Source organism: Molothrus aeneus, chromosome 4, assembly GCF_037042795.1.
Source record: "Molothrus aeneus isolate 106 chromosome 4, BPBGC_Maene_1.0, whole genome shotgun sequence".
Lineage (NCBI taxonomy): Eukaryota > Metazoa > Chordata > Aves > Passeriformes > Icteridae > Molothrus > Molothrus aeneus.
The window spans coordinates 50,869,083-50,883,648 of NC_089649.1; the positions used below are offsets into that span (position 1 = coordinate 50,869,083).

At 39.7% G+C, this 14,566-nt stretch overlaps 1 protein-coding gene across 2 annotated transcripts in view; it reads left to right on the top strand.

Annotated features, from left to right (window-relative positions):
- Positions 1–2,450: 2,450 nt before the first annotated feature.
- Positions 2,451–14,566, top strand: part of RFC1 (replication factor C subunit 1) — a 37,137-nt gene continuing 25,021 nt past the window's right edge. The window contains exons 1-4 of one of the 2 annotated variants that reach the window (XM_066548499.1): positions 2,451–2,621; positions 7,643–7,771; positions 8,713–8,788; positions 9,897–10,016. In XM_066548499.1, the coding sequence (XP_066404596.1) occupies positions 2,451–2,621; positions 7,643–7,771; positions 8,713–8,788; positions 9,897–10,016 (496 nt within the window). The remainder of the gene's footprint in view (positions 2,622–7,642; positions 7,772–8,712; positions 8,789–9,896; positions 10,017–14,566) is intronic. The other variant, XM_066548501.1, reaches the window with a different exon arrangement.

Genomic DNA, 14,566 nt, shown 5'->3' on the forward strand with positions numbered 1-14,566 from the left:
TCATCCACAACAGCATCATGCAAATCCCTTATCTTTACCTTATACAGCAAAAACTGTTTGACATGGGATCAAGTCTTTCTAAAGACACATCATTGTGATGGATACTACAGAAAGCCTAATGCCAATAGAAACTACACCACAGCTTTATGAAGAATTTTTGGAATTGTTCGTCTCTAACAAAATGCTAATTTCTGTTTCTACAATGCCTGAAAATTTTTATTTTCTTTACTAGAGAGTCTAGTAAGAAAAATATTCCTTATTCACTTTAAAAGTTGGTTTCAATTCCAAGAGTATCAACATTGCAATATAGAAGAATGTGGAAATAAACAAGATATTAACAAAAAGAAAACAGACTTTTTTATTTCTCAATAGAAGAAAATGCAATTTTCTTATTAAAAATCTCCTCTCTCAATAAGCAAGACAAAGCTTTCACTAATAATATTAACAGAAGGTCTGGGCTTATTATATAGGGGAAAAAAACCTCAAGTTCAAGGCTTAATATCTCACTTTTTACAATGTATTTTGGAAAAAAACCCCCCAACATAAAAAGCCAAATTTGTCTGTGAGTTTCAGCAAGGTAGAAAACAATACTAATTTTGCAAAAAAATTTTGTCATTGTTGTAAATAGAGTGGTGCAATCAAGTGTACTTTAGCTACTTTTTAAAAAGCTGTAATTTTAGTTGGGTAATAGGCCTTTAAAATACTACCCATGATCAATTATAGACTCAAGGGATTTTTGCCTTGATTTTATCTTGCAAAGCACATCATAATACATAATAATGAGTATTCAGTTTTCTTTCCTGTGGTGGGGCAAGGTTTTTCCCTCTTCCACCGGTTCCATAGGCATGTACATAGGAACAGAGGTATCCTGTGTCTCCCCACCACAGCCAGGAGTGAATGGCAGGCATCCCAGGTGTTCAGGCTGATGTCTCCATGAAGGATTAAACTCTTGCCTTCCAAGAAACATGAAGATGTCACAAACCCACAAACAGATACTCCTCCGCTGGATGTTACTCCAGGTAGCTTTATCAACCACAAACAGAGATAACCACCTGCAATAACTCTTTGAGCATTATTTGAACAGTTTTGGCTCTCACAAACGCCAGCCATTTTAACTGATCTTTAGTTCTGGTATCAGGAATAGGCACAGCTTTCAAAGTTGCATAACGAGAATTAAATATGTAAATACAAACTTATCACTGGAGATGTTTTTCTAAAGCAGTATCGGTTTTGTTTGCATAGCTATTATGTTGAGTGCATATGGAGTAACTTGCTAAACTGGCCAAAAAGCACAGCCTGTGCTGTGGGTCTGTGTTTACTCACTCACTGTGCTCCTTATGCAGAAACCCAAAATCACGAGCTATGCTAATGCTAAAAGTACGCGGGCCCACCTAACCATGTGTGTTCATAAAGGAAAGGCAGCAGTTTCTGTACAAACAGGATCTTACAGTTACCATAAGTCCAATTTCAAGAATTAAACAGGAATGGTAATAAGTATCATTAACAGATGTGTGAAATAAGACCATGCCACCAAGCAGGCAGTGAACACAGAGGGAACACAAGTGACAGCATTAGCAATTGCAGTATGAGACAACTACCAATTGAGCTTGTACTCTGGTTGTTTCTTTTTTTCCTCTTTGATGAAGGGTCTCCCAAATCACTGGTAGCATTTGTAATGTCACAAATTCAGTTTGTCTTTCTCATTCTTCTCCAAGCCCAACAACTATTAGCAATTCAGTAGATTGGCAGAATCTAAACATCAGACAATATTTCAGAGTGTAGTCGTTTTTATTTGGCTTGAACAAATCTATCCCCTTCCAGTGTTTAGCAAGTGTGTTCAGTGAAAGAAAATAGACAAGATTTCATTAGAAATTAATTAGAAAATTAAGCAGTCAGTGGCAGAAACACAACGTTAATTAATTCCCTGGTTTCTCTTGGACTCAACTTCCGAGTTCTCCCCAGCCTGAGTGCATGGGATCAAACACCATTAGAGGAAGCAGGCGCTTCGGCAGCCAGCAGCAGGGGACTGTCCCACGTTTATGACCAGTCTATGACCGGGACATGCCCTTCAGAGCTGCGCCGGCCCGGGCTGGCTGCCCGCCTGTTCTGGGCGCTGTGTGTGCCTCAGTGCCCTGGAGAGAGGCGGGAGCCATGGAGGCCTGGCACTGCCCTCCTGTCTGTTTTCAGCCCGCGGGCTCGCCTGCTCAGCAGGACGTGCTCGAGCGGGCGGCTCCATTTTGAGGAGCTGCCCCCGCTGCTGCAGCGCTCCGGTTCCCGCCAGGGCAGCGCCCGGGGCCGGTTAAACCCCCGCCGCACGGAGGGGCCGCTGCGGCCCGCGCACGAACGGGCACGGGGCCCAGCGGGACGGGACGGGACGGGACGGGACGGGACGGGACGGGACGGGTGCGGGAGCGCGCCGGAGGCGGGCGGGCGGCCCCGGGGGCTCCGCCATGGCCCCGGCCCGGGGCCCGCCCCGCAGCCCCGCCCGTCGCGGCCGTGACGGCAGCGCCGCGCGCCGGGCGGCGGGAGTTGGCGCGAAGGCGGGAGCATGGAGCCGGGAGCGTCCCGCTAGGCACGGGGACCGTCCCGCCGGGCACGGGGACCGCACCGCCACCGCCATGGTGAGGGGCTCCCCGCCGGGCCGGGGGTGAGCGGGGCTGGGGCGGCACGCAGGGTCTCGCGGGGCCGGGGGCGGCCGTGGGGCCGTCGGGGCCCGGCGCGGGCTGAGCGAGCCCCCGGGCGGCCCCGGGCGCGCAGCCCCGCGCGGAAAGGCCGCCCCGCCGCGCTCCCGCCCCAGCGGCCGAGGCTTCCACCCGTGCCAGGAACGCGAACCCGTGCCCGGGGAAATGCCCTTGCCCGGAGGGGAATGCGGCTGAGCCTGTCCAGTTTCCCTTTCCCCGAAAGCGGGTGGGGTGCAAGGCGCGGAGCGTGCGCTCGTCCGGGGAAGGAATGCGGATGAGCAAACCTGCTGTAAAGGCCGTGTGCCGGAGTGTGACCTCTTCCTTAATTCCAACGCGAGGCGTTGCTGATGGCGAGCTGGAGGGTGCACAGTATTTGCAGAAAAGCAATTCGATGGGGGAAAACAGAGCTTGAAACCTGGAAGTAAACAAGTGTTTATCGATAACGATGCAGCCCTCAGTAGGATGTAAAGAGATTTTAAGCATAAACATATAGCGTTCCTGTGCTTTCCAAAGTGCTGCTCACCTATGCAGTCACTGTAAGATGGTATCCCCTTTTCATTCCTGGCTCAAATAACTTTGCTTTTATTCTGATGGAGTCTCTGTGCACATCTTTTACTGGCTTAACTACAGGTGTTATTTTGCAAGTTAAGGTGCAACTCTAGTTCTGGACTCTCCAAAGAGTTTAAGTTTGTTTATAGCTTACACCTGCTGCTCTGCAATGGTGGGTGCTACAATCTGAGTCTTCTGCTGTACTGACAGAGGTCTGCCAGCACTAAGACTCCTGGCACTATTAACTGATACTTTCATGGTTTGTTTTGGGCTAGCTGATGACTTCCAATTTTTGTAAGATATCTGCCTGTCCCATGTTACTATTAACCTTTTTAGAAAACTGATCTTCTTGAAAGGCTTGCTTCCTCCTTTCCCACCTTCCCAGGACAAAGGCATTCTCCCTCTGTGTGATCTTCTGAATGTCACACATCTCACAGTGTCTGGGCCTGTCCTAGAAGGGACAAAGACAACCATCATTTTTGGGAGTATAAAAGTTGCCTCATGCCATTCCCTTTTCAGTGCTGAAGTGGCTGCTCAGCCATCTCTGCTGCAGCTGTGGAAATGGAGGCAGGAGCACAGTGATGTTGGTAATGGTTCTGCTTGTGCAGTGACAGCATGAGAATATTGCAAGTCAATGTCACACCCTTGCACACTTTCCTGCTGTAGTGCCAGGTGTAAGTAGCCCCTGTTAGCTTGATTCTGCAGCATATTCTCAGCTGTCCTGAACTGATGTGTGCAGAGTTACACAACAAACTGGTTTGCCTTAGAAGGGATTTATTTTTTCACCCAGATTAGTGCCATGACCCAGTTCTCAAGCAGCTGACTACAGCAGTACACCTGAGGGAATGAGTGCCCAGGAGTAGGGGTTTCTTGAGTTTCCCCTTCTGGGAGGGACACTCCTGGCTGGAGCTGCAGCATCACTTACAACAGTGATAGTGCTTGTAAAACTGCTGCTGTTACCACACTCAGTAACTGTTCATTAAGTGTAGTTACCCAAGCAGGTGTTACTGGTTTCACTGAAGTGAGAGTATAAATCTGATTTTAGTTAGTGTACTTCTGGGAGCACCAAGTGTTAGAGCTGATATGTGAGCAAAACTTGCACTGAAATAGGCATACTGGAAAGAAATATGATTGTTTTGATAGAAGGCCCTCATTGAGACACAGAGTACCTGAAGTAAGGTGCATTACTTTCTACTGCAGTCATTGAGCTAGGTTGGTGATGTTCAGTTTTCTATCTTGTATTTTGAGGTGCAGACTGGATTATATGATGTTACTTTGGAAAATATTTTGCCTTACTAAACACTAGTCTTGTAAAAACACTCTTGGAGTTGCCAGTCTTTGTCCTACCTAGGTTTCAGTTTCTGTTTGTGTTGCTCTCCCCAGTAAAAGAGACAGATACAAATCTTCCAAGAGAGAACTTGCAGCCTGGCATGATTAATGACTATGGTGTTCTGTTACAGTGTAAGATGAAGGATTTGAAGCAGTAGGCAGAACAGGCAAGGACTGGATGGCACAGCCATACAGCTCTAAGACAGCTGAGCAGCTTTTAGGCCTTTCAGATGCCAGGCATAACTCACCCCCTAACTGAGTGAGAGTGATCAGACATTCTTAGTTACAGCTCCTACCTGGGTGGAACTGCTCAAAGCTCTTCCTTGCTGGTGCTGTGCTGAAGCAGCCCTGGGGAGCCACACCTAAATTTTAGCCTATTTTAATTTTAGCCTCTTGGGCAAGGGAACAGCTGTGCTGGTGAGTATCTCCAGGATACACAGGACACATTGCTGTGGGTTTTGGGGGCATGTCCTGGGAGGAAACTTGGCAGTTGCAGCCTTTCCTTGTTGCAACAAGCATAGGTAAATATGAACATAGAGATTTTCCAGCTGGTGGCCCTATATACATATGGATGGCATAATATACCAATAGGAAGGTCAGTCAGAGTGTGTTATATAGATGTTAGTGTGTTAAAGCCCAGGAGGGAGGAAAGTGGTCCCATCTAGGATCTAAGCTGGTATGATAGATACTTAGGTGGCTTGATTTCTGCAATTAGTTATGCAGTAAATTAATAATTAATCTGGCATGCCTTTATAAAAAGCATGAAAAATCTGTTTCATGATTCCTGGGTAAAAGCTTCACTGAAAGGTAACTTTGTTGTTACCCTGGGGCATACTTTTCTCCCAAGCAGTTCTCTATTCACTGTGTTATGTAAGCAAAGGTACCTTTTCCTCTGAGGGGCAGGATAGCTGAAGAAGATTGGTGAATTTATAACAGAATATTGAAGAAGGCTGTGCATAGATGTCAATCTTCCTTTGTAGCTTAGGGCTGTGTATTTTAATTTTGCATTTCAAAAAACTTGTATAAATCTTAAAGAATATTATTGCCTGTTCTCAAAACACCAAAAGGTTCTGGAAAGCTTCTGCCAGAATTATCTACACTTTAAAACTGATTCCAGAACTGGAATCCAAACTCAAGATCAAGTTAGAGGAAAAACAGTGATTAATAAATTTGCTAAGAAGCCTTTGGAGAAAAGGCTTTAAAAGCTTTAGAAATAAATTAAAGCAGACATGTGGTTTTAAGCTGGGCTAGCCAATGTAATACATATTCCCTGCTATCACTTATAAGGTGTACAAGCTTGATGACTGTAATTTTGGGATATATCCATGTTCCCTCTCATAACAATTTCCAGGTAGCACAGAGGTTGGCAGAACAAGGTATATTTGCAGAGCACTTCACTTAGTTGACAGTTTTTAGTGAAAACAGGAGAATGAATAGAACCTTGATCTAAAATTCTCAAATATTTTAAGATTTAAAGTAACAACTATTAAAAAAAGAGAACTTTAAAGTCACTTTATTTTGCAATGTTGTATGAAGCATTTAAATTATTTTACTACATAAAAGATCTAATGATACTTGTTTTTCTCTTGCCTATGTTACCTTAAGCCTAAAAGGAAGTCAGTAATAATGAGTGTAATTGAGTAATTAAGTCCAACTATCTGCTTGGAGACTTTTTAAATAGATGCTTTCTTCAGACCTCTTAGCTATAGGTATTGGCTGTCAAAATTTTGGAGTTTATATAGTACTGCATTTACATTGTAGGAATATATGTAAAATAGTAGAGTGTTGAAAACCTATGCTTCAAGGCATGAATTCCATGGATAGAAAAGTGTGAAGTCACGTTAAAGAAGAATTATTTTCAATCTACCATTTGTTGAATCCATATTAATATATGCAGTTAAAACACAAAGAGCCTAAATTTTTACAGGAAACAATATTTCCAATTCTAGAAAATTGTTTTAAGTGCACTGAATGAATCTATACATGCCCCATCTTTTGTTTATGCTTTCAAATTATGTGTTCCATTGATTTTAAGCCCTAAATCCGAACTGATAGGAGTTGACTGTTAGAAGAAGCACCTCAAGGACCCCTTATTATCAATCAGACTTGATGCCAGTTTCCTGAGAATGTTCTGCTTTACTTGTGGTTGCCTGTAATGATAAGGAAGTGCCAGCTGAGCTCTGTGGTGGGGAATAGCTCCCAGCTGTGTCCAGGGGAGTCCTGAGCCCCAGCCTTTACCTGCTGGCTGGGATTTAGGCCACAGGAGGTACTGCCTTGCTCTAAAATGGCTGCTAACCCTGGAGGTGGTGATACCAACCAGGTACCTCTTTCCTCAAGTTCTTTTCATGAAACTGCATTGCCAGATTTTTAAAAGAGTAGTTAGGTGTGATTTCGTGTGTACAATATTGATTTTCTAAAATTTAGGCTCCAGCTGCTAATTTTACATGCTTAGAAAACTTGTTTTGGCTGTATTGTGGTCAGGTACTACAGTAAGGTAACAAAATAGATCTTGGTGTTATTTTTCTTTATTTAAATTTTATAAGTTTCTTGCTGGCTAGTTTTTTAGTGAGATGTAAGTTACTGTTTAAAATATTTATGAGAAGGTGTAGAATGCAGTAGGTGCCATTACTTCACTGTTTCAAGCTCCTGGTCCTTTCTTTCCACATGGGACACTACTTCATAGCTGTGTTAAAAATTTCAACTATAGAAAGAGTTTGGTTGAGGTTTGTGATAGTTAAACAGAAAAAAAAAATTAATTATACATCTGTCTTAAGTCATTGTATTTCATTGCTGCTGGAAGTTTGTCCTGCAGTGTGTATTGGTGAAGATGCCCAACTAAGGAAGAAGTAAATTTTTTTTCATGATTCAAAGACTGGAGTCAGGTGGTGTGGGTGTCTGCTTCTACTATCTGGGCTTTATTTTCTGAACTGTAAACAAAATTTCAAAATCAATAAATGTAATGGTAAAAAATTTATTGATTGCAATAAATGTAATGGCTGAGAAGGTAACTTCAGTGCATTGCTATTTTATAGTGTGAAGAGCTGTCTGTATTTAAAAGTTTATAAATCTCTTTTCCCTTTTAGGATATCCGGAAATTCTTTGGTGTTATACCTCCTGGAAAGCGACAAGAGTGTGAGACTGTGAAAAAGAATGAAAAAATTAGAAATGGTGAAGGACCCTCAAGTGGGAAGAAAAGGGAAAAGGAGACTAAGGTTAGTTTTGCTTTTCATATTTATGAAGTGCTTGGTTTCACTGATGCTGGATTATTTGTGTATCTAGCATTTTTTAAAGTCATGGTTCTTCTCATATACTAAAATAACAGACTATGTCAATTGTTTTTATAGTCATGGGAGGAAACTGCCACTTAAAATTAACTTCTAGCAGTAAAACTTTGTAGGTGGTGAAGAAAATTGCTGATTTAAAATTTTGGTTTGTAGGACAAAGGTAGGTAGAAATTGTTACAGTTAGGTGCTCACATAAGAACAGTCTGATATGTTTGAAGTTATTCTGCCTATTGGCCACAGTTCTCTTAAGTAGGTTTGCTAATGTAATTTTTATTAATGAACCCAAGGTTTGTGCCCAGTAGATGTAGGCATATCATAAATGTGACATGCTTACAAATGAGGTGAAAGTCTGTTGTGTGGTGCCTATTGTGTGACCAGTTTTTGTAACACCTGTGCAGGAAACATGAACACTGTCTTTGTTGGGATCACTTCTCTAAACCTGCTGCAAAGACCAAATTCTTTAAAATGACAGATAAAACTAGATTGGGTTCTGGTTTCAGACTACTTTACATGTTAATCTTCTGAGCTGTATAAAAAAGAGCAATGGCTATAGGTAGTTTAAAAATCACTTAAAGAGTGGGAAAATTTCCAATAGGATGGAATGTGTAATGTGAAACACAACAGTTTAGTAGTGAAATGCTACTTAAATAAGTGTTCTGAATACGTAATTTCAATGTGAACTTATTTTCTCTGTGCTGCATCTTTTCCCCTCCAAAGCAGGAGTTAGCACAAGACCGTTTGTAAATGTGATATTGGAAAACAAATAATTTCTGTTAGAATTTGTTTGAAGCTCGTGGATTTGAATGTATGACTGACTAAAAGCTGAGAGGATCTGTTTAATGGTTGAACTAATGAACTGTTGCACTTAGGTGAATAGTTCATCCAGTGAAGATGATTCCAAACAGAAGCGGACAAAAAAGAAGAGAAGAATAATCTATGATTCAGGTAGTGTTCACAGTTGTTTCTGAATATTCCTTTGTATTTCTTGCATCAGCATGCAAGGTTGATTAGGTAAATTGTACATCTGAAAGTTTTTGTGGGTTGAGTTTTATAAACAGTTCCTGTTCAGCAGTGAGGAGTAGTAGGAGTACAAAATTAATATATTGCTGATACCTTTGAAGTACTGATATTGTGTGGAGATTTGACAAGTTCTAATCCTTTAGTAGTAGGACAGAAAAAGAGAAACAGTGCTCTAAGCTCTTCAAAAGGGAAAACTGTTTTTTGTTGGCGGTTTTTGGTGGTGGTGTTGATGGTGGTTTCGTTTGTTTTGTTTTGTGTAGGGTGCCAGTATACAAGTCAATTGACTATAATCACTCTGCTTTAGATATAATTACAATATATTTGTGTTTATCATGGAAAGAGAGAGACTGAAGGTTAGCCCTCTCTAACACCTGTTAGTTGTCTCTGCTTCTTCAGTTTCTCCTATTTATTCATGTGGATGCTGGGATCCATAATCCACAGTAGTATAAATCTGTCATCTCCACAGCTTTTGGGATATGCAGAATGGTTGGTGATATGAGTGGCAATTCACCAGTATTCTCCAGAAAAATCAGCGTACCACCTCTGTAGTTTTTTGTTTTTTGCTTGTTGTTAGTTTTTGGAATAGGTTTCCATTTACTGGAGCACATCAGCATAATAGTATATTTTTTGTGGGTTTGATGTTGGGTTTTTTAAAATTTTTTTTGTTTGTTTTGTTTCATTTTGGGTGTTTGTTTTTTTTTTTTTTTAAAGGAAATTGCTGTGGTATTTTTGAAGGTTGCATTCATTTTCAGAAAGATTGCTGTATAGATATAGCAGTTACTGAAATTAATAACAAAGCATTTATTGTTATGTAAACAAAAATCACTGTCAAGACTGAGTTCTGACCAAATTTTCATTTAGTCACTTATGTGCTAGGTGAAAAGGGAAGCTGTGCTCTGACCTTCCTACCATATGGTAGGAATATGGAGTCTTTCAGCTGAATGTATGTGAACACATGTTGACTGTTATGTGATCTATTAAACCCTGTGCGTATGTGGAGGAAGTCTACATTTATGTTGTGGTCAAAACACAGATTCAGAAGAGGAGGTGCAGTCAGTGAAAAAATCCAAGAAGTCACCTGAGAAAAAAGCAGCTGCTTCTAAACCTGGTAAAGTTCTAAAGCGGGATCCTGTTGTTTATATTTCAGAGACAGGTAATGGAAGAAATATGTCATTATATGTGTAGTGGGGTGGGTTATGTTCTAGTGGGGTGGATTGTTTGATAGACTCAAGTGTGACCATAAAACCTAATATTGAGGAGGACAAATTACATTCTCCTCAAACAAGCTAACCAAAAATGCTTCAGAAGTTTAGCCTCAAGTACTGTATAGAGTCAGGAGCAGGGTGAAAAGTGAGGTGATGGTGAGTAGTGGCTTAGGTTGATTTAAACAGGCATATGGTTTAATGAGGTAATGCTTCCTTGCTTAAGAGAATTCAGTAGATTTAGGGGAGGAAGTTAAGGAAGTACCTACAATATAGTTTAGCTGCTCACCAGCATACTTTGAAATGACAGCTGGCTGCAGGGATTTTTGTTTTACCTGGTGTATAACCTTCCATGTCTAATCTCTGTGTGATGTGTTGGTCACTAAAAGGATCTTTTACCTCTCAACAAACATTTATTTTGTGGGTTGCTGCAGTGGTTGTCTGAAGCTGTACCTTCTGTCTTCTGCCTTCTTTATTTGTCTCTGGAGTAGAGTTCTTTACTAGCCACAGTAATTCCTGTGATTGAATTAACAGACTTGAATCCAAATCTGTTTTGATAAAACATGGTTTTTAAATAATACAATTTTAGTAGGGCTTCTGTAATCCCTCTTTGAGTTTTATTATACTTATTTTGGAAGAGTGGACACTGTCCTTAGGTATGGTAGTATTTTTTTTTGTAAGTTTATTGCTGAACATAAACATTGCCTCCCTATAAAAATACCATTCATTTTTAAAACAAAAAGGGATTGTTTGCTGCAGTATTGCATTAGAAGTGTGGCTCAGCTGTTTTTTTTCTATACCTTTCTTCCTCCTTGGGGTCTTTTATGTCTCTTAAGATAGATACATTGTGCTTATTCTGCTTGTCCTTGTAGTTGACCTGGCATACTGCTGTACCACATCAGGTATTCAAATTAGCTCAATTTTCCAAAATAACGTGAATGTTTTATTTGTCTTATTTATCCTTTTACTCAAAGCTTTGTTTCCTTTGACAGTTTTTCCCACCATTCTTTCCTAATTAAAAGGATTTTAAAAAGCATTTATCCCAGAGTAGGTAAATTATCAAATTCCTGGGGAATAAACAGCATATATTTAGGTTTATTATGCAATTCCAAGTGGTGTAATCAGATTTTTCTGCACAGGGATACCATGGGAACACCAGTCAAGGTTATTAGTGAAATCCCTGAAAACCATGGGCTCAAGGTTACTCTTATCAAAAGAGTCTTAAGTACACACAGGTTTGATTTAACAGTGTATTCTAAAACAATGCCTTTATAACCTTGAGACATAATGCTTGAATTTTGTTTACTTATAATTTCTATAAATTGCTTCTTCAGCTTGATGGAACTGTCAAGCTGAGTGCATTGAAGTGGTATTGATACAGCAGTTGGCTTGAGATAAGTGTGTTTTACAGGAATAGGAATATAGACATACAGATAGAAAAGGTCCTAACAAAATTTATAGATATTTGTTCTTTTTTTTACTGTTATGGAACTGAAAACTTAAAATCAAGAATATGTGCTTGGACTCACTCAAAAGTCAGAATCTCTTTCTCAAGGGCTATGTCTGTGGCAGTGTTTGAAAGAGCCTTTTGGCATCAAGAAGGCAGTAGAAGTTTGGTAGTTAATTGCTTCAACCTATTTTTCAATTTAATTTGAAACTTTCTTCCTCTTGTTGCTGGAATTTCTTTTCAGCTGATCTATATATCTCTGTGGTATCCAGCTTTCTCCAGAAGTGTTTGGGGAAATGAACCTTTTGGCTTGTATAAAAGTAGACTGATCTGGATTATTGTGTTGCTTTTCTTATTGGTTGTGAACAAGTGATTTTTTTTAAAAGGCAAAAGAACAAAGCAAGAATAGTTGCTCTTTGTTTTTATTGATACATTTAATCTAAATAAATATTTAGTTTAATGATGGTCAAAGATAAAACTAAGTTATTCTGCACAGTAACAAGGGGAAAAAAAAGACTTTTTTTATTAGTGGTACAGTCTTAGGGAATTGGGAAAAATCCAGATGTTCAATGTACTTGTTAAAATAGTACTTGGTACTTGCACTGTTTAATGAAGTATGGAACCTTGAGCTTTGTAGATGGCCTGTTAATGTGGTTTGTTGAACCTCATCTGGTTTCATCATAGGTGGTTATTCAGCAAGAATTTTGACCTTGCTTGAAATGAATACTTACCTTTCATAGACATTGTGTAGAGGTAATCATGTATGTGTAGCAATTGCCTTGATTGCTTGAATATTTTTAAAATTAGAAAAGCCTTATAGTAGTGGCAGGCAGAATTATTTATAAAGGTAGAAAAACTGATGTGGTAGGAACTGAGGAGGTCTGCAGGTTACTGGAAAATGGTTTCTTTAGAGCTTAGAAGACAGGACAAAAAGAATAGCTTGTGAAGGTCCTCGATAATACAGACTCTTTTAATGTAGAGAATATTGGGGATAGAGAAACAAACAACAAAACAAACCCAAACAACCTCAGACAAAAAATTAAGTGGTAATACTGGTGGGCAAAAAAATAGTCCCTACATCCAAGCACAGGTTCAAATGAGCAGCAGGTTGTCAGTGAATAAGCATGTCTTTCACTGAAATATTTCATAGGGAAATAGAATGTTGTCACTGGCACTTCCTGGGCAATACTTATTTATGGAAAATGCTATACTTGAGTGAAAATGTGAGGAGGAGATAAATAGTACTCTGGGTACCAACTTTGCTCTGAAGTGTTTAATGAAAGGTCAGTCGAGAAGCTGTAGTTAAACCTTAAGGGAGTTTTGAAATGCATTTGAAGGAATGAGAGTGAGTTCTGACAGAAATCTCTGAAGAAGCAGGGATGGGTGTTGTAGAGGAGAATGCAGAAGTTACTGAGGAGTGAGCCTGTTTAAAGTTGATTTGGTCAAGTTTGAGAATACCAGCAGTACAGCATAAGGGCCATGTAATGGTAAATGTGCTCTTGTACTCCAACTCTTCAGAGTTGAGTGTTGTATGAACATAGTGTATGATAGCAGTTAACTCCCTGAATAGGAGAGTAGGTGTAAACCAGAGGTGTGCATGAAATGATATAATCTTATTCCTACAGAAGTGGTCTTTTTTTCTTTCTACAGAAACTAGGATAACAGCAATATGGAGAAATAAATGTAATTCTGACTAAAAAGAGGGATTCATTTATCAGAAGACATTAGAATTACTTGTCAGCCTGTATTTCAAACATGGCAGGACATGAAATAAAATTAATTTTAGTTTAGTCTCTGTAGCAGGTCTTTAAGCTGTAGCTGTGTTAGCTCAAGATGTTGCTGTTTTCCTCTGCCTGTTCCTGTTCTCCATACTGGAGACCTTTCTCCCTTTCAGATCTCCTTATTGAACTGCCAGAGTAACTGGTCTTAACTGGTTAATCTCCTGGATTAGTTCAAAATATAAAAAGAGGATTTATGTTTGGATTTCTTTTTCTATGCTGATTGATTTTGTTTGAAAACAGAGCACAGTGTCCTGAGAGGCTCAGTAAGCTGAGCTGCAGCTGGAAAAAATGAGCACATTTATACTTGACTGGATTGTTTGAAGTTACCTTTTTTCCCATTTTGTAATTATTCACATGGTATTACTGAATATTCCTGTCACACAGGTAACTTCAGGCAATTAAGCCAGAGCAGGAAATTGCATTGCATGGTGGGATTCAGATCTGCTTCTGTGAACTACTGTTGTAGGAAAGTAACCTGCTCCAGTGAACAGGTTTCAATAATAATAATAATAATAATAAAAATAATAATAATAATAATAAGTTAGTGGACTGATCCCTTCTAATTGCTTGCTGAGGTGATACACACAGCTCTTTCTATGCCGTGTGCAAGCATTTCATTTGGAAGGAGTTGTTGTAATTGATGGGTTTGCCTATTAAGATAATTTACTTGGGTTTAAATATATTCACCCTTCTTTTGTATTTTAGTGGTCCCAAAACTAAGCATATAGACTTGACTAACAATTTTATTTGGTATGTGTTGGACCAAGGATATCAAAGGCTGTGTAGTTTGGCACTCAAGTGTCTAACTCATGGTAGTTAACTGCATTTCAGTGTTGTATCCATAAACCTGTTTATCTCAAAATGAAAAATAAAGCAGAGGCAACTTTTTAAGGTTGCCTTTTATAACTGAAAAATCCAAAGATAAATTTGTTTCAGGGGTGTAAAGGTGAAATGATTCAGGCGAGCTTTATATTTTTATAACAGCACAGGACCTTGACATGTCAATATAGGCCAGATGCTAACAATTGTGGTTTAAAGTGCATGTTTGTAGTACGTCTAAAATCAGTTAGCTTTTTGAGAAATGGTATTAAAACTCTAACATGACTTAATGACATAATATCTAAATTTTTAAATGTAGGTTGCAACTACTAGTTTTTTTAAATGAGGAGAAAGAAAAAATGCACTTTGCTAATCACACATAGCATCTGTTTTTTGGAAGGAGTTGCAGGGGTGGAGTTGGAGTAGACTTGCTGGCTTTTTTGAGAAGTGGTTA